Raw genomic sequence first — 26,839 nt, 5'->3', positions numbered from 1 at the left:
GTCCATGAAGCGCTGGAACGTTGCAGGCGCCGAGCACAGTCCGAATGGCATGACCTTGAACTCGTAGAGGCCGTCTGGCATGATGAAGGCAGTCTTTTCGCGATCTCTCGTCAACTTCTATTTGCCAGTAGCCAGACTTGAGGTCCATCGACGAGAAGTATTTAGCATTGCAGAGCCGATCCAATGCCTCTATCCGTGGAAGGGGGTATACGTCTTTCTTCGTGATCTTGTTCAGTTGACGATAATCGACGCAGAAACATAGGGTTCCGTCCTTTTTCTTCACCAGGACAACAGGAGATGCCCACGGGCTTTTCGACGGCTGGATGATGTCGTTGCAGAGCATTTCATCAACTCGTTGCCTAATAGCTTTACATTCTCACGTCGAAACTCGGTAAGGGCTCTGGCGGAGTGGTTGAGCGCACTCTTTGGTTATTATGCGATGCTTTGCAACTGGTGTTTGTCGAATCCTCGATGACATCGAAGAGCAGTCCTTGTATTGTCGGAGAAAACTTCTGAGCTGTTGCTGCTTGCTCATGGGGAGACTTGGATTTACGTTGAAGTCTGGTTCGGGAACTGTGGTCGTCGGGTTAGATGCGGCAGAACTGGAGAGGACAAATGCATTACTGCTTTCCAGAATTTCCTCGATGTATGTGATCGTAATGCACTTGTTAATGTGTTTGAACTCCTGGCTGAAATTTGTCAGCAACACTTTAGTTTTTCCTTCGTGCAGTTGGCCGATCCCTCTTGTGACGCAAATTTCACGGTCGAGCAGTAGATGTTGGTCACCCTCGATGACGCCTTCTACATTTGGCAGGTGTTTTGGTGCCGATGGAAATGACAATGCTGGAGCGAGGCTGAATGCTGACTTGACTTTCGAGCACGCTTAAGGCATGGTGACTACGAGAGCTCTCCGGCGGTATCGCTCGATCTTCCGACAGCGTTATCGACTTCAACTTCAGGTCGATGATTGCGCCATGTTTGTTCAGGAAGTCCATGCCGAGAATGACGTCTTGTGAACACTGTTGGAGGATAACGAAGGTGGCGGGGTAAGTCCGGTCATGAATGGTAATTCTTGCCGGGCCGATTCCAGTCAGCGTGATGAGGTGCCCTCCAGCGGTTCGAATTTGAGGGCCTTCCCATGCAGTTTTAACTTTCTTCAACTGGGCGGCGATGTGTCCACTCATTACGGAGTAATCGGCCCCTGTGTCCACTAAGGCAGTAACTGCGTGGCCGTCGAGAAACACATTGAGGTCGGTGATTCTTTGTCTTGCGTTACAGTTAGGTCTTGGCGTCGGATCACGGCTGTGTTGCATTGACCTCGTCGTCAGATCGTCTTTCGTCGTCGTATTCTTTGCTTCGACACTTCATCGGGACGGCAGCGGGTCGTTATGTCATCGAGGTAGTTTCTTCGGCATCTTCGTTGGCGGCGGAAGATCTTCATCAGTTCGACGAACAGCAACCGCACCTCCATCGGTTGCTGCTTTTAGTTTTCCGGAAATCGGCTCGCAGAGCATCCCCGCGCTGGGCCGGTGTATGGTCGGTGCTGCGGCGACAGGTAGCGGCCTAGTGACGGCGAACGGGATGGTCGTCGAGGGCTCCACTGAGTGGCGGTGAGGTAGTCGGCGATATCGCGAGGTCGTTCGCCAATCTATGGTCGCGGCGCGTTAACGGCGAACCCTCGCAGTCCCATTTCCCGGTATGGGCATCAGCGATAGACGTGACCCGCTTCTCCGCAGTGGTAGCAGAATCGTAGGTGGTCAGGAGCGCGCCAGATGTTCGCCCTCCTCGCGTAGCAACGCTGGGCGACGGGTGGGCGTGCTGGCGGCGGCGGCGGTGGATGACGGAATGGTGGCGTTAAAGGTCCCTGGTGCAGTCGTGCATGGGGGCCTTGGTGGTGGGCGACGGCGGCATAGCTCATCGCTTCCGGCTGGTGCTGCGGTGATTCTGGTTGCACCTCAGGAACTCCAAGGGATCGCTTAAGCTCATCTTTGACGATTTCGGTGATTGAGGCTACTTGAGGCTGCGACTTAGGGTACAACTTCTGCAGCTCTTCCCGTACGACCGCTCTAATAGTCACGCGCAGATCGTCGGTGGCCAGTGATTGAATTCTTGTGTATTTGGTAGAGTTTGTGCGGCGGTTGAATTACCGGTTCCGCATTTCGAGTGTCTTCTCGATGCTGGTGGTCTCGTGAAGAAACTCTTCTGCGGTCTTCGGTGGGCTTCGTATCATTGTGCCGAAAAGTTCTTCCTTCACACCACGCATGAGAAGGCGGACTTTCTTCTCCTCGGGCATATCCGGGTTGGTGTGGTGGAACAGACGGTTCATTTCTTCCGTGAATATGGCAACGTTCTTGGTAGGTAGTTGCACTCGGGCGTCCAGCATGGCTTCGGTCCTTTCCTTGCGCACAATGCTCGTAAGGGTGCGTAGGAAGCCGCTACGGAACAGGTCCCATGTTGGTCATGGTCGACTCCCGGTTCTCAAACCACATTCTGGCGGCGTCTTCTAAGGCGAAGTATACATGCCGCAGCTTGTCATCGGAGTCCCAGTTAAAAGTCGCGATTCGTTTGTAGGTCTCCAGCCAGCATTCCGGGTCTTCAGTAGCTGCTCTGTGGAAGGTCAGTGGGTCCTGAGGCTGTTGCAGGATAACGGGGGACGCTGGGGCAGCCATTGGGGTTGTCTTGGCCATGATCTTCTTTGTCGTCTCAGGTAGAAGTCCATGCTCTGGGGGCAGTCCTTGCAGTCGGCGGCTAGCACACCGGGCGATGTTGGTTTTGCCCTCGGGCTTCAGTCTTTGTGCGGCTTTGCGGGGGCATTCGGTACATGAACGCACAAGCACCTCCACCAGATGTCACGTGGTAGTGACTGTGAAGAAAGCAGCCAAACTGAGAAAGACGAAACTAGCATTTTATTCGACGAACCTGTGCCCACAAAGACAGGCTACACTTAAAGCACAACGATAGCGGCGAACACAGTCAGCAGTCGTCGAAAATCTGATCAGCGGGTCAAGCGCGTCGGTTTTTATACAGCAGTCGTCGAATGTTCCAGACTAATCGCTGGGACCCACGTGTGTTCCACAAAGTTCTACACCATTCGCGTCACACGATGAAATCAGATACCACAAGGTTCGGCGACAACAGACAGCGGATAGAAGCATCGATAACGTTCCAGAATCTTCCTATACATGCAGGCGCATCCTGCACTATGCGATAACATTTGTTAGGTGGTGAGAAGTGGCCGCCCGATAAAAGTAAAGAAGTACACGTGTCAATATCAATGGGGTTGCACTGTGTATGCGTGTGTGTGTGTGTGTGTATATATATATATATATATATATATATATATATATATATATATATATGTATTTATATACATATTCTTACAGTGCGTCAAAGGTAGTGGAGCAGCAACAGCAGCAGCAACAATAACATTATTAAGAGGGCTGCGAGAAAGAGAACGACAATGTGCAGTACAGGCACCTGCTTGCCGTATGGCTCCCTGAAATAAACACCTTCTACACAGCCCATAACAGAGTGGTGGGGGTGCTGGGTATGTAAGCATGCAAGGACACAATCGCTACCACCTGAACCTCATCGCATTTGTCGACTGGCGGGACTACCACCATCCTCAACAGCAGACATGTGCCGAGAAACTGAAGCTCTGAGGCCGACGGGCCCTTCGCAACTCTACAAGGAGCCACCAAGTTTTGCCGGGACTGGCAGTGATGACGTGGACAAGTGGTTGAAGCAGTACGGACAGGTGAGCAAACGTAATGGCATAGACTCCACCGCTCAGCTGTCAAATGTTGTGTTTTGGCTCAAAAATACTGCTCTCATGTGGTACGACAACCACAAGAACACACTTACGACCTGGGATATGTTTGCCAAGAACTGAAAAAGCGCTTTGGGGTCTCCGCAACAAGCAAGAAGGGAGCTGAACAGACCCTGTCCCAAAGGGCCCAACTCTCTCGCGAGACTCTTACTAGGTACATAAAAGAGGTCCTCAAGCTATGTAGACTCGTGGATTCTAGTATGTCTGATGAAGATAAGGTAGGGCGTAGCTGAATATGTATACCAGTTCTCGATAGCCAAACAAAACCTGACATCTGTGGCCGACGTAATCCAACATTACCGTGCGTTTGAAGCACTGAAGATGCATCGCGTGCCACCGAAATTTGGCCGTTTGGCTAATGTGCCAACGTTGGCCTGCATTGACACGAGCACACCATCCGATCTGTTGTCGGCAATATGACAAATAGTCCGGGAAGAGCTCCGCTGGTGCCACGAAATCAGCCGTTGTGGTAGCGGCGAGTCTCGAGGCAACTAGCCTGGACTACCACCTGCATTGTGGCAACCCTCTATTAATGCAGCGAACGTGGACGATTTAGAGCTGGGCTTCCATCTGGAACCCACGAACCGGCCTCGCTTCAACAACGAGCAGCAGCACCGCACTTCTTATCCAGCGCAGCGGTACCATACCACTTATTCAGGGCACAGAGAATATGACGATCATGACCCTATGCTCGCTGGTGGAAATGAAGGCTTTGAGCAGCATCGGGAATTTGGCCTCCTGTGTGCTATAGTTGCGGTGTCCCTGGACACATCACCAAGTTTTGCGACTACCGCTGACCTTTCCGAGAAGAACCTCCACGAGCGACGTACCAGTCAAATTATCGACCCTATTCCACATCATGGCTTCCACACCCGCCAACCAATTCTGGACTTCATCAAGGTAGCTTCCGGAACCCGTCACCAGCCTTCGATCGCAAGTGAAGGCCAACGCCTGCCCCACGTGCTCCGTGGTCTCCATTGCCGCGGCGTCGCCTGCTATCCCCACCACCGGAAAACTAGGTAGCGCGGCCGATGGGGATGAGGTCGCTGGATACCGTTCGCTGCAAACCGACATTCCTCCGCCAGTTTTTATGCTGAAAAACAAAGTTCACGTGCTTGTTGACAATATACCTACAATGGCTCTTGTGGACACTGGGGCAACAATTTCCATGATGAGTGTAAATTTTAAAGCCCTACTGGGACAAAAAGTGATGTTTTCTTGGAACAATATTTCTACGTGTTGTAGTGTTAGTGGTGACACGTTGTGCCAGGTCGGTGTTTGTAATGTGGATGTGTGTTTGTGTGGCAAAGTATTTACCACTGAATTCACCATTATTCCTCGATCCACGCACAATGTTATTTTAGGCATCGATTTTTTGCAGGAGTGTGGTGCAACCGTTGACTGTCGAAGTGGAGAGCTATCGGTACAACACGAGGTTATGACAGGACTCACGGAGAAGTCGGCACTTCAAGACAGTGCCTTTTGTGTTTCTGAGGACATTGTCATTCCCCCACTATGCACGGTATACGTTCCGGTCATTTCCTTTGGTACCAACTTGGCCATGTTTGATGCTGCAACGTAGCCTCTTCATTTGGCCTGTGTAAAGAATGTTTTGGTTTCACATTGTTTACTGTCGGTTGTTGAAGGACACTCTGGATAATGGGCAATGAACTACGTGGCCCAGCCCATACTTCTCCCTTCTGGCATGAAGCTCGCTCTCTTCAAAGAAGACACCGGCGTTACTGGCTGCACTTGAAGCTGCGGACGAGTCTTTCCATCTCCGCCCATCGGACTCTAAAATACTTCAGATGGTGATCAAGTTGCTCAGCACAAGTGAGCGCTACACATTACTGCTTGCTACATTCCCCATCATGATGTACATTTGCAGATTAGACTTGCTTGCTGTTGAGTATGTATTAGTTGTTCAGCGACTACAGATGTGCTTCATCAACATTGACACGATCCACAAAAACTTATGCTGGGCCTTAGCTATCGCAAAACTATCAAAAAACTAAAGCGATCACCAACTACGGTCTTGAAAATCAAATTCCTTTCTAAATAAAGGCACTGATGGCGAACTCGTGCACTCATAGTCGTCACTAGGCATTGCTGTTACCTCAACAATCTTCTGTATGGAATCTCGGCCATGGAACACAACCACTGTATGCTGTTCTTTTGCTGTTCGGGAAAAAGATAAAGAAAAAAAAGCTGGTTAGCATTTTAGTTGTTGTACTGGTACTCTTGGATTCTTAAATCTGTATTTTTGACTCTTGCGATGAAACGGTTGTTTAGGATATGTGTTAATGTTATTCATAGTTCGATATATCTAGAGTAAAAACTTGAATCTTATTTTCCTTTCAGTAAAAGAGTAATACATCCTTATGTCCTGTGCGGTGTTTCTTTGTGTTGGTTGTGACATTAGCTGCATTAATGGATATGTTAAAACTACTTCAATTCTCAAACTTATTTGTGCCACCCATTGTAGCTGTTTCTGCGACAGATAGTGCTTTTGTTTGCTTTGTTGCAGTGTTTGTAACCTGCATCATCGCAAGTGCATTTTCACTTTTTCACAGTTATGTACATTGACTTTTGCATGTTTCCGTGTCTTTGACATTGTTTTGCCTGTAAAATTTTCTCCTGTACCACAAGGCAGTTTTGCATATCAGTCAGCATAGGAATGTTTATTTATTGAGCACTATAAAGAAGTTTCGGATCAGTTCACTAAGCTGTTACTCGTCTGAAAGCATTGTAGCACTTCATTTATACTAAATACTTTGTTTAGAGGATAACTTTTTGGTGAATGAGGTTGCATAATCGTTATGCTTTAAATCACGCTCATTGAATACTGGATATCATCCACACTGCACTCTCCAATGGCTTGCTCAGCGCATTGTAAACGAATCTCATAGGCCATGCTTATGCAGACTGCAGTCACTGGAAGAGATTTGAGACACAGGAAATGACTTCATGGCTGCCATATTTTGAACATCTGATGTAGCTGTGCCAGCAGCCTTGGAGGCCATTCTCTGTTGTGCACTATTGCAAAGTTTAAGTGAAGAGATTCATTGAGAGAGGGTGGCATAATCGATGAATTCTTCTTTGGGGGGAGTAAACAATGGCCAAGCTGTAACCTATCAGGTATTCAATGCTATTTTCTAATTACAAACTGTACACATAAGGTTGTGTTTACTTTAATATTTTCAGTGGTGCCACCAATCCTTTCCTAGGTTTATGCCATTTTTCTGATGAAAGTTCAGTTCTCTGTAAACATGGCACTTTTGACAGAGCAAATCTGTATCTTGTTTTTTCTTAGTCTTTAACTTTAGTGCCTTTGTTACTGCGATAGTGCTTTAGAAAATCATATTTTTGCTGAGTTCTGAAATCAGATTTCTCTTTTTCCAGGCAACTTCCAGGCAACTTCCAGGCAAGAGGAAGAGTGTGGTCATTATTATGGGGGGTTTCACAGCTTTCGAGTGCTCACAAATTTTTATTTTTTGGTCGATGATCTGTTGTTTTGTTCCTTTGGTGTGTTGTAAACAAGCTTGCCACTTAGAGTATGGTGCATAATGTGCGACTCTGACTTGGGCTAATCGGAACCGTAGGAGGAAAACCTGAAGAGCGAGCAAAGCAATGCTTTACAATGAAACTTGTGTCACTGTTTATCATGTACTTTCTATTAGTGTGTTCCTTCCTTTCTGTTTTTTTTTTTTTGTTTTCTCTATGTCTATTATATTGTAACGTTCTTCTCTTCTATATTTTCTCTTCATGTGCATCTTTCTTGCAGCTGCAGTAAATTTCAGATCTCCACTGAGGTGTGAGAGAGTTAGGATGCTTGTAGTCCTTAAGTTCCTACATCCTGCTTCTCTTTTATTACAACAAAACTGCTCTTACTACTAATGTGACCGGTCTCGTGACAGGCCTGTCTGGTTACCACCAGACAGGTCTTCATCTTGCTGATGGCTGCCTGTTCGAACCTCACACTGGCACGTCATTTGCCGGTGCTTGGCTTCTGCTTGAATCAATAAAGTGTGAGTTGCATCACCAAAGTACTGCTGGGCATTCAGTCATGCTACGCTATTTCAGTCAGTCAGGCTACTCTATTTTCCCAAGCGAATTTATTTCTAATTTCTCAAACATGTTGTCATCGTGTTATACAAAGAAGCAAGACAAAACCATCCATCCTTTAGTTTCTTTTTTTTTTAAATGTCTGTATCTTCATATCTGACAGCTAGGATGCGTGCACTAAGTATTTATGTGCATATTGGTGAGAGTGCGGCATCATGCGTTATGTCATCCAGATTTGTGTGTTTTGCTGGATTGTTTGTAGACTATTGACATGCTTTACAGAGAAATTATTTCCAACAGCATGGAAATTTTAAAAGCTTACCACATTTTATACGAAACCTTTCCAAAAATTTCGATCATGCAAAGTTTGTATGCGGTGTGTTGCATGTTTGTTTTGCATTCATTTTGTTTGTATTTTTGCATACCATACTTTTAACAAAAAACGTGCTGCCCCCCTTGACATATTTTTTTTTTCTTTGTAAACGTGCCAACCCTACAACAGATAAGAGTACATGGCTGCAGAATGAAATGAGCTATTTTGGTTGAGTATCCTCCACAAAACATTGCCACTAGCTGGTACAGTTAAAACTTGCTGCAGCGAAGTAGGTAAAATCGTCAATTTGCTTCGTTATATCGAAATTTTGTCCTATTTAAATTCTACCTTTTATGCAAGTAAGTAAAGTCGCAGATACATTTTCATGCACGGAAAGGCACTGCAGAATTTTTTTAATTATCGGGCAATCGAAAAAAGCAAATTTGAATGAGAAAACAATTTGTTTCGATGAATGTGGGAGTTGACGACATGTGATACTGCTTCATTCCACATCGACGATATGTTCACATAGGTGGTACGAATTAGGCGAAGCCAGCGACGCTTTCGCGTGTACTCCACCCCCGCGAACTGATAGCATTGCCCGCACTGTGACAACGCTATCCTGAAAAGCGTCTGCAGCGGGGAGCGAATGCTTCGTCTGCCTCTCGCTCAAACGGGTTACCGAAACTTGAGATTACGCAACCTTCAATACTAAACAAGCGGGAAGACAAATTACGTGATGGCACGCAGTCTCCGCACAACCACTCTTTGCACACCCGCTACATTACCTCCAAAAGCAGGTTGTGCTCAGCCGCACTAACAGCCATGTGCAGCCACGGCTGAGACGTGCGCCAGAAATCGCAATCCACGCTAACTTAGCCCCCCCCCCCCTATCTGCCCCTGCCCCTTACACGTGTTTGATCGCGTTACCGTGAAATCGCTCACCTGCCCCTCTTTCCCTTTGCTCGTGCAGGAAGGCAGCACTCGTGCGGGAAATCACCATCTTTCTTTCTCACCTTCACACATTTTCACTTCCACCTAAAGTGCGTGGGGTGTGATAGGATGTTATCGCACTTGGACTTTCTCCAGGACATGATGCAGTTGACTTGGTGGTCGCGCTTGTCGTGCTGCGTGCGATTTGAGGTGTGCGTTTGCAAGTAGCTGATTGTAATTCATTTGAGCATCTGTGTCCTCTGAAGTTTCTATTTATTGTCTTGGCATTCCTTTGCTGTGGAAGCGAAATTTCGTTATATTGAAATCACATACAAACACACTTCTTTACATTGAGGTTCTAATTACATGGTGTTCTATGGACAAGAGGTTACGAAAAGGTAAATACGGCGTGATATTAGGAATTTCGTTATACTTAAGTTCGTTATATCGAGGTTTAACTGTATTTAATTTTAATGGTGGCAGTAAAATGTGTGTGGATTATAGAAGTTTAGCACTCATTCTATTGCTACTTATGTTATTAGAATTATGTTATTATGTTATTATGTTATTTGTTATGTTATTATGTTAATTACCTTATGTTATTAGAAGCAACAAAGGACAAAGTGTTATTGCTGTTCTGGAAGTTCTTGTGTGTGCTTGTTTGTGATCACTAAACATATCTTTGTAATTTTGCTTTAGTCTGTACTATTTGTATTGGTTCCCTTCTTTTTTGTTTATTGTTTTCTAATTTGTGATTTCGCAAACCTATAAAAAATTGATAGGTTGTGCCAACTTCGAAGACGCTCTATATGATTGGATTCGGCAGACTAGGGAGGAGCGTACCATCACAGTTGTTTATGAATAGCGCTCTTATGAACAGCTTGAGAAACAGGATAAAAGAGAACAGGACCATGTGCTTACCACCAACAAGTGTGTTTATTTTGTAAGCGCAGTGTGTGTGCGAGTGTATGTGCGTGTGTGCGTATATATATATATATATACATGTATATATATATACATATATATATATATATATATATATATATATATATATGTATATATATATATATATATATATATTCTGAATAGACAAGTGAGCGCACTAAAGAATCAACCCGGAACCGCATGTGTGTTCTTGGAAAAAAAAAGAAATCGGGAGTGTCCGATTGCTCAGTCGTGGACATTGCCCATCCCTTTGTCACTTGAGGTAACTGAGAGCATGCTGACAAAGGAGGGCCCCTTGCAATGCACATTGAATGTCTCAAAAATCTCACGAGCGCACATGTAATGATACTTGCGTACAATATGCATCTGGTGGAACTAGGTTCGCACTCATATTTTGTGCAACGAGTGGCCAATTTAGTGCATGTTTTCGGGGGCGTGCGAATATTGGAAACTTTCAAATAGCGTTGAATCTTAGTGACCTATGCGATTTGGTGTCCAAATTGATTAGTCACTATTTTTAGGTACATGAGAATATTTCTTCGAATAGTTTCTAAATATTGCGATGTGCTAACCGTGTGAAAGGAAGTATAAAATTGGGGCACAAGTACGATAATTTTTCTTTCTACGGGCACAATGTAGTCATACAGCATGAGAACTCGTGTATTGGAACAGGCTACATTGCTCAGGAAACCGAACTTTACTGCTGTTACTGTTGTCATTGGCACTGTCCGAGGAGCCCTGTGTACATGGACAAACTGCTTATTTATGCCTAATGCTTCATTTGTGCTTCTAATGAACGATTCAACTTGAATGTAACGATGAAAACTTCCTGGCATTATGAATACCAAGATGTGAATGTCAATTTGTATTAATTGATTTCATTATTCAAGAACTATTCAAGGTATTCAGTATTCGATTTGCTTCAGGCACTATTCAATTCACATTCGATTTGGTCTCGAGAACACACCCCTATATGTTTCAACTACAAATTTTTAGCATTCTCTCTCGTGCTTTACTCGCATTCTCATTTTCCCATCGTGAAGCCATACCAACAAGCTCAAGTTCAGACCATATTGCGCTACACTAGTGTTCTCTCTTTTCTTTTTCAAAAATTTTAAGGATTGAGCCTGGAGCAAGGGCAAGCATGCTCACCATTCGCTGATCGGGAAGAAGGTTTGTCTGCGGCTGTCAACAATGCCAGAGCTGCAAGGCCCTCGGAAACAGGTAGGGAAGCTTATCATCAACATGTATTTTACAACTTGTCAAACCTAAAAGGAAATTGTAAAATGTTGGGAAAAGAATGCCGTCATGGGAAGCACACAAATAGGCATTTTCAAACTAAGTAGATTGGTTTGATTTTCTTCATGAGAATACAGCACAGCAAATAATAGGCTAATAGAATAATAAATTGGCTGGAAAATGTAGGCATTTTAGGTGCAAATTGGATTTGATGAAAGTTGGTATCTAACAGAATCATATCTTCTTAGAGAACATCATGGTGTTTAATAGACACAGTGCCAGCCAAAATAAAATTTGCTAAAGGAGTACCAACACAATATTTTTCACAATTTATTTTCTTGCATTAAAGGTCCTAGGCCTCTTAACTCCTTGAAAAAATACTGGCAGACCTCATGCTCAGAGCACCCTAGATCAATATTGTTACGGATGAGATGGGTATATTTACAAGCTGAATTAGGGATCATAGAGACAAGATTATGGGTAGTCGGGCATTCCCTATTCCACACGCAGTTCTTCAATCTGCTCTTCTTCGTGTCTGCTGTGCGATGTAACTTCTTCCTCCAGTGCAGACAAAGCTTGTTGAACACGTTAGGGAACCACATGATTGGTAGTGCTTGAATCGGGAGCTTGATGATGACAGTGCGTCAATATAATATCTTTTCTACAGCCAGTTTCAATTGAGTTTCTAGGAGGTTACTGTGTCCTGACATCATGACACAGGATGTAGTCAAGTGGGAGCAGGACCTTGCAATGTATTGACACTCGCTCCTGTGCTGCTACTTGTTGTGAGGGCCGGTGTAGCAGCATAGGAGATGACTGAGCGAGCTGGAGCGATCGTCAAAAATCTTTCAATCTCTTACATGATCAACCTTCTGCACTATGATGTCACGACACCGTATAAATTTAATTATTTAGCGTGCTCTCAGGTAGGCCAGCATTTTTTCTTTGGGGTTTAGAGGTTCTATACCTTCATTTAACGAAAAAAAGGATAAAATCGCAAATATCATGTCAGCACTCCAGAGGTTTTGGCCTCGCTGTTGCTTTTTTGGTCTTGTTATTGATTGTAAACGAGGTTCTCATGGGGAGCTGAGCCGCTTTTAAATTTTTTGATGCTGCATCTTTTAATGGTGCTTTCAGTGTAACCCCGCAGAGTCAGAACACCATTTAACACACAACATTGAAATCGTATTTCATGTAAAAATTAATTACTACAGTACGTTTTACTCAAATAACTTGTAACCTTTTAGTAATGTATTCATTATTATAGTAATTAATTAGTAATATGTTTGTTGGGTTATCTACCATAAGCTTTGCTTCAGTGTGTCACAAATGCTGCTATGGGTTTAGCATTGGATTTCCCTCGCTTACATTGGCATTTTGAGGTGTCAAACTCAGACTATCAAAAGTTACTATGTGTTGAGCAATGTGTGTAAGCAATGACACAGGGTGCGCACTGGTCCTTGAAACTCTTGAAAAATCCTTCAAATTGAAAAAAATGTTTTCCGGGACCTTTGAAAGTACTGGAATTTTTTATTTCCCTTGAAAACCCTTGAATTTCATGAGTAATGCTGTATAAGATCGCATTTGTGACCTGCTTTCTATGGCAGATCAGCATGGACTCTGCAAACTTCCATTTTTAAACACAATGGCACAGTAAAATAAAAAGAAAATATGCACTCACACCTGCCTGCGGGCTACACACCTTTGATCTGCATGCCCTGTAAGGCACGCTTTCGTCGCAGTCGCACCCTTTTGCGCCTCTTTCCTTTCTCCCTTCCACGCCTTCTTTGTCGGCACTGTGAAACTCTTGTTTCGGTGGAGTGGAAGGGAGATGGGAGAAAGGCCTACGAAGCCAGCGATGGGGCTAAATTTTGCCTCATCGGATGCATGCTACAGAGGCGGGTGCGGGGGCTTGCTCTTTTAATTTTTCACATGGCCCTCGCACTTTATCTTGGAGGTGATTTGCGGTGGGAGGAAAGCCTGGGTGAGCTAAGATGGCTGATAACATCAGTCCACTGCGGGCGATGCCATTAGCCGTGACGGTGGAGTGGGTGTGAAAGCTTTACAGGCTTCGTTTTGTACAGTCGATGTCATCGACCCAGTATGAAACGGCATCTTTCGTCATTGACTCTCAAGTTCAAGAAAATTATATTTTTCCTCATTGAAATTCTTTTTTTTCGATTGTGCGATAATGCATGAAAGGTCGAATATAAAAGGAAATAAATTTCGATGTAAGGTATTTTTGTGCGTATAAACCGCACCAATATTACAAGAAATTGAACAATAAAGTGGGGGTGCGGATTATATGAGAATTTTGCCAAGAAGTGTGGCTTCACGGCAGCATGGCGCGCGTTGCGACGGCGCATGGTGGAGCCATACCTCAGGGTAACGTTCTCCGCTATTCAAAGTTTTATTATCTCCTAGGGAACCCCACCTCCTACCCATCCCTGTGTGTTGAAGAAGCTCCCTTCACCCCTCTTTCATAGTTGCTGTTACTCCTCCGCTTTACGGGTTCACATTTTGCATTGAGTAGTTAGCGAATAGCACGTACGGTGCGGGCAAACAAGTCTTTTGTGTATGCATTGTAACACCTATGATGACAATAATAACGAAAAAAGAAAAAGAGCTCGTACATTACCCATTCCCACGGCGATCCCTCAGTCTGCGCAAAGTGCTTCATGTTACAGCAGTGAGCCAAGTCACCATTAGGATTTTGGGCTCGATCACGTTTGCTCTGTCATCGTTGCCGATCTGAGGGCTTCTCTGTCCGCACTGTCATCCACTGCCGTGCAAGTGCTAGCTGCGAAGTGAGCCGATTCAGTTTAGATATCATGTGACTGATTCATCCGTGGTAACGTCCGGCGCCTCAATCCAGCTTTGTCAGCATTGCGGAAGAATGGGGCAGCATAGCCGCTGGCCGAAGATACGATGTAGACGGGTCATGCATCCGCAAATGGAGACCGTTCTTGCAAAGATTTGAGCAGTGTTGTATGCAGTTGCTTTTATGGATTATAAGTGATACGTTTCTTTTTCTTTCCATGCTGTAGTAATTGGGGTGCGGATTATACGCGGGGGCGGTAACGGTAACAAAGTGAAGTGCTGATTTTGCTGACAACTTATATCCATGTTTAACTGTTATGTTTTGGAAACATTATGGTGAAAATTGCTGCATGGGATGCCACTCTTCAGCCATGAAAAAGCCTTGGCAGGGCCTTGAAAGTCCTCGAATATCCTTGAAATTTCGTAACTGAGACCTGTACGAACCCTGTGACATAACCTGTTACAGAAGATGCTAAGGAGTAGTGTTGTGAAAAGCTGTGGGTGTAGCATTAAGAAAGCAGTGGTTAGAACCAGCTGGTAAACTGGTGCAGATTATATTTTAGTTGCTATGGAGAATGAGGCATGTCATGGCACTCAAAAGGTTTGTTTGCCTCGTTTGTGCTTGCTGACGCACACAATTGGCCGCTAGATGGACAGAAAGAGAAAGCAAGAACATTGTCAGAACTTCCATCTCATTTGTTTAGTGTGCACACCCATGAATATGTACAATATGGGCCGTACTTAAAGGGACACTAAAGTGAAAAACGATTTCTTCTGCATCAGTAAATTACCGTTCTACAACATCAAAAACACCACTCTTACAACGATAAGACGTTTGGTAAGCCAGAAAAAGCGCAAGAACGAAATACGGGTGGCGACGCCTACTAAGTTCCCGCACCTGGGGGCTGTGACGTCTTGGATTTTGACGGCATCTTCTAGGGCCTACTAATTATATATAGCGGTACAGATTGACTACATTGTGTTCTAAAGGAACCGAATATTAAACATGGCAAGTTTCGGGAACCTTTATTCAGCCAACGCGGCGCAAATGTGAAAACATATTTTGGAATCCCTGACGTCACGCTGACGTACCGGCGCTGGGGTTTAGGCGCGAAATTCAAATACACTTGTACCTTCATTTTCTCATCTAATAATCACACTCTTTTTGTGAAATGACTGCCTGCAGGGTTCTCAAACCATGCTTCATTAGTCTAAACTGATTTATTGTTTCGCTTTAGTGTCCCTTTAAAGGTAGCACAGGATGCCAAAACTGATCACTACTTAAACTAGAAAAGAAGGCATCTGGCAGTGACCATTCATGCATGAATATCTACTTAATGCATCATATCAGCCAACAATTTTCTTAAAATTTTGCTTATGTCCCATTGGCATTTTCTCTCTTCATTAAATGTTTCTACCTCGATAATGTGCAGTTACCTGTGCCTGTAATGACTCTAGCTCTGTGAATCTCTTTCCTATGTTTTTTCGCACCTGTTCTCTAAACATCTCTCGCTGATCCCAACTGCTGACCAGTTAATGCTTCCATGCACTTTGAATACCATGGTTTCTTTATGCTGGACACTCCCTACAGGTCTTGCTTGGTAAATATCTTTGCATTCCATTACAATGTGCCGAGTCATTTCCAGACTTTTGCTGCAGCAGACACATACCTAATCCTGATGCGAATGTTCTGGTATGTTTTTGTCCTCATGCAGCCAGCCCGGGTTTTAAGTATAGCGAGGCACTGCTATGTTATTTTGTTGTACAGATTTTTCCTACTGATTTCTTCATTGCTTTAATTTTCTTTAATCTCCATGGTATTTTCTGTTTCCGTCCTTTGCATCCAATTTACTGTCTCTGTTTTTCTCACTTTCACTTTGTTGAAACTGGGTTGTCTATTTGCACTTTAAATTACCGTATTTACTCGCTTCTAGCGTGCCCTCTATTGTAATGCGCACCCATTTTCTATGACCAAAAAATAAAAAATGAAAACCTTAATTGTAACATGCACATGTTTTTCGTGACAAAAAAAAAAGAGTACAATACCGCACACCTCGTGCTTTCATATAGAAATACTATTTTCTCTTATTTGGAAAAAACTAATTTATTCCCAGTACACTAAAGTTGCGATGAATAAAAACACAAATGGAAGTGGCTTACCTTGCCGCCAAGATTTTCACTGTGCCAGCACGAGTCGCATGGGGTAATAGATATCACTCATCGTCGCTACCAGACAACTCCTTATCGCTGTGAACAGACCAAAGCATTTCATCCTCGGTGCTGTCCATGGCATACAAATCCCGCACTTTTTAAAGGCCTTGTTGACCATGGCAGACGGGATCATGCACCATGCATCTTTCACCCATCCAGGAAAGTCCTGCAACGAGGCACGCTTTCCCACTCAGACCCAAGTTGCCGCCAGGTCTCTTCCGCCAAACGTTACCAATCCAGTCGGCGACCAAGTCCGTGGTCATCCAACCTTTTTCATTTGCACGCACAATCACGCCACTCTGAAACACGATTCCTTTCGGGAGCGTCTTCCATCTGAAGATAAGATATGGGGGCAGCTTGTGCCCATCCGCAGCACAACAGAGCGTTCCGCTGACTCTAGTTTTCTTGTGGCCGGAAGACAAAACCTGCACTTGCTTCGCCCCCTTCTTTCCCATGGTTGTGGTGGCAGGCATGTCAAAGTAGAGCGGCGTCTGATCGGCATTTCCAATCTGTCCGAAGTGGTAACCATTTATATGGCACAACTTCGAAACGTACCGCTGAAAACTGCAATTTCTCTTCATATTATTCGGGCAATTTTTGGCATATCCCTGTCCGCCTTCGAAGAGAAAAGCCTTTTCTTTTCATAAAATTTGATAGCCAGCACCTGCTCGCTTTGAAGTCACTCCGCATTAGCCCTTTCTGTAGGGCTAACTGCATCGCCCGTACTTTGAGCAGATCAGTCGTCACAGGCCGCTGTGCCGCTCGCTGCTCTTGCACGTATTCTGCGAGCAGCTCTTCTATTAACGCGAAGCGGCCCTGCTTCAGTCCACTGAAACCCTCCCTTGTTGCTTTGCTGGCGAAAATATTCTCCGTTTGTTTGCGCCAGTCCCACACGCAAGTTTCGGGAACTCCGAACGCCCGTGATGCAGCCAAATTTCCATCCGCCTCCGCGCACATGATAACTTTCGCTTTAAATGCGGCATCATGGTGGACTCAGCGTGTCTTCGCAGTTGGTGCTTCCATGCTGATTGAATAAATGCAGAAAACGCGAAGACAGGCGGTAGGCTAGGTTACACCAGTGCATAGAGTTTCATATGAGTATAACTAGAGGGAAATATGGCGCTGCGATAATTCAACCATCATGGGAATGATGGGAAGTACAGGCTAAGGATTGGCATTCTCTTGAGTGGCGAACTAGTGTACAAGTAATTTTTGGCAGTTTTGGTTTCGCTCCAAGTGCAATTGCTATAACCTGCAGTGGGACAGTGCGACGCAAATCTCTCTGCCTTTGTTCTGTTGCTTGAAGTGGCGACAGTGCGCTGGGCCAGTGGCTGGGCCGACGTTTGTGTCGCGGTGTGGTGTCGAAGCCCTTACGAGAAAGAGACCATATCATAAATGTTGAAAGAACGTGTTTTGACTGTTTTGACATTTGTTTGTTAAATGTGTTAGGTTGGCACTGTAGGGTTACATGCGTTATGAAACTTCAGAATAGGAAAAAGAAGGCACTACTGATACAAGACATAGATAGTTGTACTTCTAATGGCTTGACAATCAAATTTTATTGAGGGCTTCATTATGCATTGCTTGTTTATATGCTCATTGAAATGTGTGTTTTAGGACTTTGAGAACACAAACTTACTTGTGGTAGGAAAGGTTGATGCTTCCTGGCTGTAGTCCGCTGTTGCAAAATTGGTAAGTGGAAAACCATGCCATAACAGCTGCTGGAGGACGCCTCAGAAGCGGTACGTCAATAAAGATATATTGAAGCATACTCAAAGGAGGCCACAAGTGTCCTACCTAGCACTGCAGAAGATGTGCTTAAGTATTTGAAGACGTTCAGCAATCGTGACAGCCGATGCAGCCTTTCAAAAGAGCGAGAGAGTTTGCAATTGCCTGTCATCTGCGAGGAAAGTCTCAGGTTCCCAGCGAGCAGGAGTTGTAGCAGACACTTATAGCATTCCTTTCAAAGGCGCAACACTATCACAATACAAGATTTTTATTTCCATAAGTACTTCATATATATATATATATATATATATATATATATATATATATATATATATATATATATATATATATATATATATATATATATATATATATATATATATAAATATGCATGCACGGTTGTTATTGCTGTTGTAAAAATGAATCAATAATTATTCTCTGGTGCTAAATCTGGAACAGAATTGCAGAAGAATGCGTATCCTGGTGTGCCCTAGTTTTAAACCGTGCTTCAATCTCACAGAGTCATACAAAGTTTATATAATGTGTTGTGTATTAGATAAGATACTGCAAAAATAAAATTAGATTTTACGTTATAATATTTGAGTATAGCTTCGTTTACTGCGCCGCAAGCAGACGCTGCCAGTCTAAAGTTCGAAGTCAGTTCGAAGTCTGTACTTCCCATCATTCCCATGTAGGTTGAAGCAACGTTCAGGAGAGGCCCCATAGACCTTAGTGCCACATTTCCCTCTAGGATATTTATTTAGAAACTCAATGCACCAGCGCCTGGTTACACGTACAACATGGAGGTATGCACATGGAGGAAGCTGCAGCAGCTAGGCTATAGAGGCGTGTATGAGGCGGCCATTTTTAGAATGCCAATGGCGATATGGTAACACGGATTTATGGTAGTACTCGATTTTAATGCACATGCAATTTTTGGACCCATTCTATCGGAAAGAATTTGCGCGTTAAATTCGAGTAAATACAGTACAGTGTACTTGGTTGCCAACTTTCTTGACCTCTTTCTCCATTCTGCGACCATGATTGTAATGCGATTAGCGTTCTTAGGTTACTTTGCACACTTTCCAATTTGTTTGTTTTCTGTGTTCTAACCATTTTTCTCGCCAACTTTGGTCTCTCGGTAGCCCATGGTCTAATGGGTTGAGTATTGAGCTGCTATTCTGAGGGCGCATAACAAATTGGGTCACTTGGTATGTGGTACTGGGTATGTGCCTCCGTTCAAGGAACGTTTATGATGCGAACTTGGGATACTGGGTGTGTGCCAGTTGGTATGTCCCGCTCTTCAATGACAAAAAAAAAACCTTTTAATATTTCTCTGGTGCTGGGTGGAATTGAACACACACTATACATATTCAGACAATCTTGTTCGAATGAATAGTTGGACATGCACCACATGGGGATTTTCGCGGCACCGTCGTTAAATGGCATGTGTCCCGAGGGATGTGCGAGATAGTAGCCTGTATACACACTTCACACATAATGCGTTTCGGTGGTAGCAATGCAGTATGTCGCAACATTGCTCCAGTGCTAATCGCAGTAACGTTGACAGGTCCTCGTGATATTAGTTTGTAGTGCGCTACTACATGCCACAATGGTCCGATCACAAAAGACGACGAGGACATTGAGTACCCAGCACGCTGACGGTGCACGAGCAGTGGTATCGGTGGAATCGGGCCTGATTGAGTGGGCTCGGTTAAAAAAAATATAATTTGTGGACACCAGGCACCATCATCTGTCTGGTTTTTCATCGCCCAAAAATTGGTGGCTCCTGCCTTTGCGTCATCTCTCTCAGCTCTGGCTGGGCCTACTGCCGTAAGAAGCTTGAGCGCCGCTGTCTTCGCAGTCCACCTTCTATCTAGTCAGCCATGGCCTTGGATTCTCCCGATCAAGTCTTGCAGTCAACGCCACTACCTCGTGATTCCAAGGCCTCCACTCTCAAGCTCCCAGAGTTCTGGTCGTCGGTCTTGGAACTTTGGTTCCTTACCATCGAATCCTTGTTCCATCGCCACCGCCTCAGTTCGCAGTTGACCATGTTCGACCACATCGTTGGAACGTTTTCACTTACTACTGCTGCAATTGTTCGTGATGTTATACACTCACCACCCGTCGACTGCTCCTATGACCATCTTAAGGTGGTCCTCATCCAGCACACCACTGAAATGGAGTGGCATCGATTACAGCAACTTCTTACATTGGAGGAGCTCGGTGACCATAGACTACTTACTTCTGCACTAGCATCCAGCAGCACTGCCTGTCCACCCCGCGAAATCAGACAGCTCGCCTACATTTCTAAATACACCAGCGACATTTGTCACGTCAGCCGAAAATTCAACGCCGTTGCCAATGCACTTTCTCGCGCCACCATCCGTGCAATGAATCACAGCCCACCGCTCATCGACTTCACGGCCATGGCTACGACCCAGAATGTCGGCGCCGAGCTCCAGCTGCTTCATACGAGCCGTACCTCTCTGGTGTTTGAGATATCTTGTTTCCCACTGCGGTGTGCCCCTTGTTTATGATATGTCAACCGGTCATCCTCGTCCTTACGTGCCTCACCCAAAGTGCCGGGCCGTCTTTGATGCCTTCATTCTTTGGCTCATCCTGGCATTCGCGCAACACAGCGACTCGTCACTTATCGTTAGGTGTGGCCTAGTGTCACTTAGATGTTCGTCGCTCGTTACGCGCGTGCCTCAACAGCCAACAGTCTAAAGTGCATCGCCACACTGGGACTCCTCTTGGCAGATTCCCGTCCCCGGACGGCCGCTTCCCCTCCACGGGAACCATCGCTACCTGTTAACCTGCATTGACAGGTTCACTAGATGGCCTGAAGCAATGCCCCTCCTGGACATAATGGCAGAGTCGATAGCTAGAGCGCTTACCACAATCTGGATTAGCCGCTGCGGTGCGCTTTCCACCATTAAGATTGACCGTGGTTGCCAATTCGACTCAACGTTGTTCGCCAATCTATCTTGGCAATCTATAATGCCTTCTTTTTGTTATGCTTGTCATCCGCACCGCTCTTTGCAGTGACTCTCCCACTAGCGCCGCTGAAGTGACGTTTGGCACCACTCTATGAGTCGCTGGAAAATTCTTCAGCCGCTCGCCCACCATACCTGCTGACGTTTCAGACTACATTTACCGTCTACACAGCGTTATGCGGACTGCCATTCGCCCCCAACAATCGCATTCTTCTCTGTGTGCATACGTCAATCCTGGTGTTCAGAACTGCACGCACATTTGTGTGCACCACAATGCTGTGCGTCCTCTCTTACGGTCCTCGCATGATGGTCCGTTCAAAGTACTCAAGTGTGCACGTAAACGCTTGCTATTTCTCATTAATGGCCAGGAAGATAAGGTCTCCGTCGACCGCCTGAAGCCTGCCTACTTGGACTCTGATGCTTTAGCCACTTCTGCTGTCACATTCCCTCCCGACCAGCCTAAAGCCCCTCCATACACGTTTCCGCCGACCACGTTAAGTACCGCCAACCTGCCCTCCTCCTCCACGCGCCTCTCCCACTCACACCCTTAGCTTCCGGCGGCAAGCGGGACTTACGTAGCTGCAGCTTCGTGTTACGAGTGGAAGTGACGCTTTGTTTTTTAGCGTCGTTTACTTTCGCGTCGATGGAAAGGCTTTAATTGCACGATCTGCGGTTGAAACTGTGAATGCGATTCCATCCAAGAACCACCGCCTACTGTACCCAGCGATCTGCTCGTGTTCGCTGCTTCGCGTCAACCTGCGATGGGTTGTGGTACGAGCGACAACGTACAGTGGAATGTAGTGCCTAGGCGCTTGGAGACCACTGCCGTTTTTCGTGCATTTGGAAAACAGCGACCGCGAACTACTACTTCAGCGGAATACACAGCTTGTCGCCTTTGCATTCTTCTTATGGTGACTGCCACAGCTCTGCTAAGCACGCGCGTGCGTCTCACCATCGTCCAACGGCATTCAACGCGGAAATTCCCGCAGCGCAACTCCAGGAACCGGAAATACCGGAACCGGATTTAGTGTGAGGGGAAAATCGGCGCACAACAAAGGTTGTCGCTACTTAAGAAAGCGGCGGTGGCGCGTGGATGTAGGGGCTTTAGACCTGCCCAGTTCTAATCAGCGCATGCTTTTCGCACCGCCGGCATTTGCACTTCACCATTCGTCCAGTTCACGGCTTCCTTGCTAGAAGTGGGTGGTCCTGTAGCACACTACTACGTGTCATAATGGCCCAGTCACAAAAGACAACGAGGACACACCCAGCATGCTGATGGTGTGCAAGCAGTGGAATCGGCGGAATCAGGCTTCCGCCTGATTGAGTGGGCCCAGCTAGAAAATATACCGTAAAAACCTGCGTATAATACGAACCCGCATATAGTATGAGGTGAAATTTTTGGGACGCGAAATAGAAAAAAACAGTTTTATCCACGTATAATACGACTTAGGAAAACTCGAGGAAAGCATTTATTTAAATTGCACTCCGCACTTCAATCACTGTCTTCCTCAGCTGTGCTCTCTTCGGATAGTCCCTTGTCGGACATATCTTCCCAGAGATACTCATCCTCTGTGCCATCGAGCGCATTCGAGATACCGCACTTCTTGAATGCACGACGCACAAGGTCCTCTGGTATGCAGGCCCATGTGTCCACAATTCGCTTGCATAGCGTGACTGGCGAAGCCTGCTTCAGCTGCCCGGTCAGTGTCACTGCAGGCTCACCTGAGTGCATCCAGTCTGCGTAACACCGCTTGACTGCGTCCTTGAACGGCTTGTTCACACAAACATCTAAAGGATGCAGCTGAGACGTCATCCCACCTGGGATAACAAGATCACAGCCAGGTTCGCACAGCAACCTCTTCTCTGATTTGGCCAAGTGGCAACGAAATGTGTCCAGCACGAGGATGGACGGGAACGACAACAGTGCGCTGGGCCGCCTTCATCAGACGGACTTTATCCAGTCGAGCACAAGGTTCTCGTTCATCCAGCCTTTCTCATGGCATCTCACGACCACATTTCGTGGCAGCGCCTCACCTTTAGGCACTGTCTGGCGCTTGAAGATGACATAGGGCAGGAGCTTGCGTCCGTTTGCCATGCACGACAACACGACGGTAACTCGTGTTTTCTTGTTGCCAGTGGAGCGGACATCAACTTGTTTAGAGCCCTTCTTGTGCACGGTGAGGGGCGATGACATGTCCAGATAAACCGGCATTTGGTCAGCGTTGCCGATTTGCCCTATCTGGAAGTTCTTGGACTTGCACAGCGAAATAATGTGGCACTGGAAAGCCACAAGCAGCTCTTCGAACGAGTATGGCAGCTTTTGCGAAATCGAAGTTCCCCGGTGTACGGAAAATCCAGCACAGCACATGTAGCGATAAATCCACTGCTTGCTCGCTTTGAAGGCGGAGCGCGGTAGCCCTTTATCTCTTGCAAGCTCCTTAGCTTTTGCCTGCATAAGCTCCATGCTCACAGCTAGATGCATAGCTCGCTGTTGGCGTACGAACTCCGTCAGGGTGAGTTTAATTTCCGGGAATGTCCCACTCTTCGGGCCGCAAAAATGTCTTCGCATTCTGCTGCACGCGAAAAGCGCTTCCTTCTGTCGACTCCATCCACGAATGTTTCCCTCGTTGACGCCCCAAACTGCCTCCCGGCCGCACTGTTGCTGATGTCCTGTGTGGCTAAAATAATCTTTCTCTTGAAAGCAGCCGAGTACTGTTTTCGTGGTCCGGACATCTTGGTCCTTCAATGCGGAATAAAAAAGATGCACTTTGCGAAGTGTGGTTTGCACGTGTGCTGCCAAGGTGCTCACTCAACAATAAAGAAACGATGCTGTAGTCACGTTGCAATAAGGAAGTCAAGCCATAGCCTCGCAGCAATAACGAAACCAAAACTTCTAGACCAAATTTCTGACTGAAATTTTTGTTCGGATCTGCATGTAGCAAGAGGCGAAAATTTGGGGACGCTAATAATAGGAAGAAAACCTCGTATTATATGCAGGTTTTTATGGTGATTTGTGGACGCCAGGCATGAGTGTCTGTCTGGATTTTCTTCGCCCGAAGTTCTTTGGTAATTCTTGAGGTACAGATATCTGTAGACATAAGCCACTCATTTTCTTTCATCCATGTTCCTGAGTCTTTCTTCAAATTGATTTTGCTCTGCGTTTCTCTGATTTCAAAAGAGGCCCAACCATTTCACTCTGCGCTGCCTCATTTGTGGTTTTACCATGGGCTGCCAAAGCCATGCGCCCCACCGACCTTTCGTTAACATTTAACCTCCCAAAGATCTCCGATTTAAGCACTGGGTTGCATTTGAAAACATTAGCATTGGCACCATTGCTCCTTTCCAAGTTGCCCACACCACCTCACATTAGTTATAGCCCCAAATCGCTCCTTGTGTCATTACTCCTACCCGCCGTGGTGGTTTAGGGGCTTTGGTGTTCCATTGCTAAGCACGAGGCTGCAGGATCGAGTCCCGGCCGCGGTGGCCGCATTTCAGTGGGGGCGAAATGGAAGAACATCAGCATCCCATGTATTGGGGGCACGTTAAGGATCTCTAGGTAGTCAAAATGAATTCGGAGACAGCGTTCCTCATAATCGAATTGTGGTTTTGGCACATAGGACCCCAGAATTCATTTATTCATTTCATTACTCCTCCATTATGCTTCATCTTCATCCTCAGATTATCTTAGTGAGTTTTCGAGTACGTCTTTCTTCTATATATATATATATATATATATATATATATATATATATATATATATATATATATATATATATATCCCCATTTACACTTTGCATCATATGACTAAACTGTCCACTCTCATTGGTGGAAGTATACGCAACATCACGGTGCAAACCATTCTTGTGGCTAAAGTAGTGATAGCTTCTTCTCACAGAGACAGTCAGCGATGACCACGATGCTGACATGTCAAATTGTATAATGGTTATTAATTATTATATAGTCGTGCAGCAGCTATTGATATTTGGTTTTTCGAACAATCCACAGCTGGAAACTTCACTCCTGCATATCAGAACCGCAAGTCTGGGCTTCGCATTGAGTTTCCCGTTCCTAAATCACCACTTCACGGAATGATATTCAATGTAGCCTATATGATACCTTCGGCATCACAGCTAACACAGCTCGACTTGTTTTCATTTTCCTTAGCATCCCTTTGATTATTGACTCGACGTTTCGTTCCCGCACCTAGATTACCTGCAGGAGTCCACACAGACGGCTCTGCCAGCAGGGGCCCTGCGGCACCGGTGCATCTACTGCCCGTATGCGACTCGACTACGAGCCAGTCTGGTTGTCCACGAGCGAGTGCACACGGGCGAGCGGCCCTTTCGGTGTCACGTGTGCAACCGTGGGTTCGCGCACAGATCGCACGTGGCACGCCACATGCGCACGCACACTGGCGAGCGGCCCTTCTCTTGCCCACTGTGCCCCGCTGCCTTCGCACAGCGTAGCGACGTCAAGGTGCACATGCGCACGCACAACCCGCACAGTGGTGGACGCAGACGCCAGGCCCGGCCGGCCAACGTTGGCAGCGTGGTGCTGTAGATGGCCACCCTTTGGGCTGCGACTGCAAGTGTCGTCAGAACTGCAGCCTCCTATTGAGCACATGGGTTTCTTTTTCTTTTTGTTAGTCAACCACCAATGGCAGAGCGTGTGTTGTTACCAAAAAAAAAGGAAAAAAAGACTTCGTTTGTTAAGGCTGGAAAGTTTCCTGCTAAATTTACTAAAAAGAAATCTGGTACTATGAGGGGACTAATGTAAATAAAGGTAATGTTGTGCTATTGTAGAGGTGGGCTATTTCTATTTATTATTGATACCTAGGTATAACAAACACAGATATAAAGAATTATTGGATATAATGAAGCAAATCTAAAATGTTTCTTGTCTCCATAAGACTTCTCTAATCTTTGTGATTGCTCCTTCAGATGTTTTTTGTTCTCATCTATTACACTTTTCCTTTCGAAGTTTCGAAGTAATCATATTTTTCTAGAGGCAATATGGCACTGACTCTCGTGTGCAAGGAAACACCCTAAAATAAGGGTATTGCATCCTTAGTGTCAAATAAAGTTCAATGATCACCCATCTCTGAGGACTGTCTGTTATTTGGTGCAGAACCCACCAGCAACATCGGACACCATGTCATGTCCACTTGTTCCTTTTTTTTCTTTAATTTTTTTCCTTCTTGAGCTGTGGCACAGCACACTGTGAGGGGAGATGACTATGGACCTCCTATCTTGCTATGGAGCAGGCTTAGAAGCTGTTCACTTTCCTTCTGGTGAGGCCAGCAACATGGCTGCAGATGTGATGCTTAAAACAAGCACAGTCATTCGTGCCGAAACTATTTGTTTCTTTAGTCTAATAGGTTTCTTTGGACTTTTTGCCTGTTTTCGCAGACAGCGGATGGTGGTCAGACTTTCTCCACCAACACATAGGCGCCAGTGCAAACGCGCATACTCTCGCGTAACCGAGTTGCAGGCTACATTTATTGCCGAACAACAACTAGCATTGGGAGACACCCATGCTGTTGTGCACAGGTTTTGTGCAGGCGGAAGGTTTAGACACTTTAGTGGGGCACTCGCCAAAGATGGTCTTGCTCTCTTCCGATCACCCCCTCTCCTGTGGCAGCTGCGAAAAAGGAGGATGGCCATTCGCATTCTGCGCGGGTGCTTGCTCCGCTGGGGGCAACACACACATGACGAACTGGCTTATATGTAAAGCCACGTATGCTACCGCTAGAGATGT

At 45.7% G+C, this 26,839-nt stretch overlaps 1 protein-coding gene across 1 annotated transcript in view; it reads left to right on the top strand.

The window, feature by feature from the left end:
* The window catches only part of LOC142563388 (uncharacterized), a 40,354-nt gene extending 14,175 nt beyond the window's left edge, over positions 1-26,179 (top strand). The window contains exons 5-6 of the mRNA XM_075673945.1: positions 11,205-11,309; positions 25,290-26,179. Coding sequence (XP_075530060.1) covers positions 11,205-11,309; positions 25,290-25,642 — 458 coding nt within the window. The 3' untranslated portion in view covers positions 25,643-26,179. The remainder of the gene's footprint in view (positions 1-11,204; positions 11,310-25,289) is intronic.
* The last annotated feature ends 660 nt before the right edge of the window (positions 26,180-26,839 follow it).

The sequence above is a fragment of the Dermacentor variabilis genome, chromosome 11 (genome assembly GCF_050947875.1).
Source record: "Dermacentor variabilis isolate Ectoservices chromosome 11, ASM5094787v1, whole genome shotgun sequence".
Lineage (NCBI taxonomy): Eukaryota > Metazoa > Arthropoda > Arachnida > Ixodida > Ixodidae > Dermacentor > Dermacentor variabilis.
This window is presented reverse-complemented; position numbering and strand designations above follow the sequence as displayed.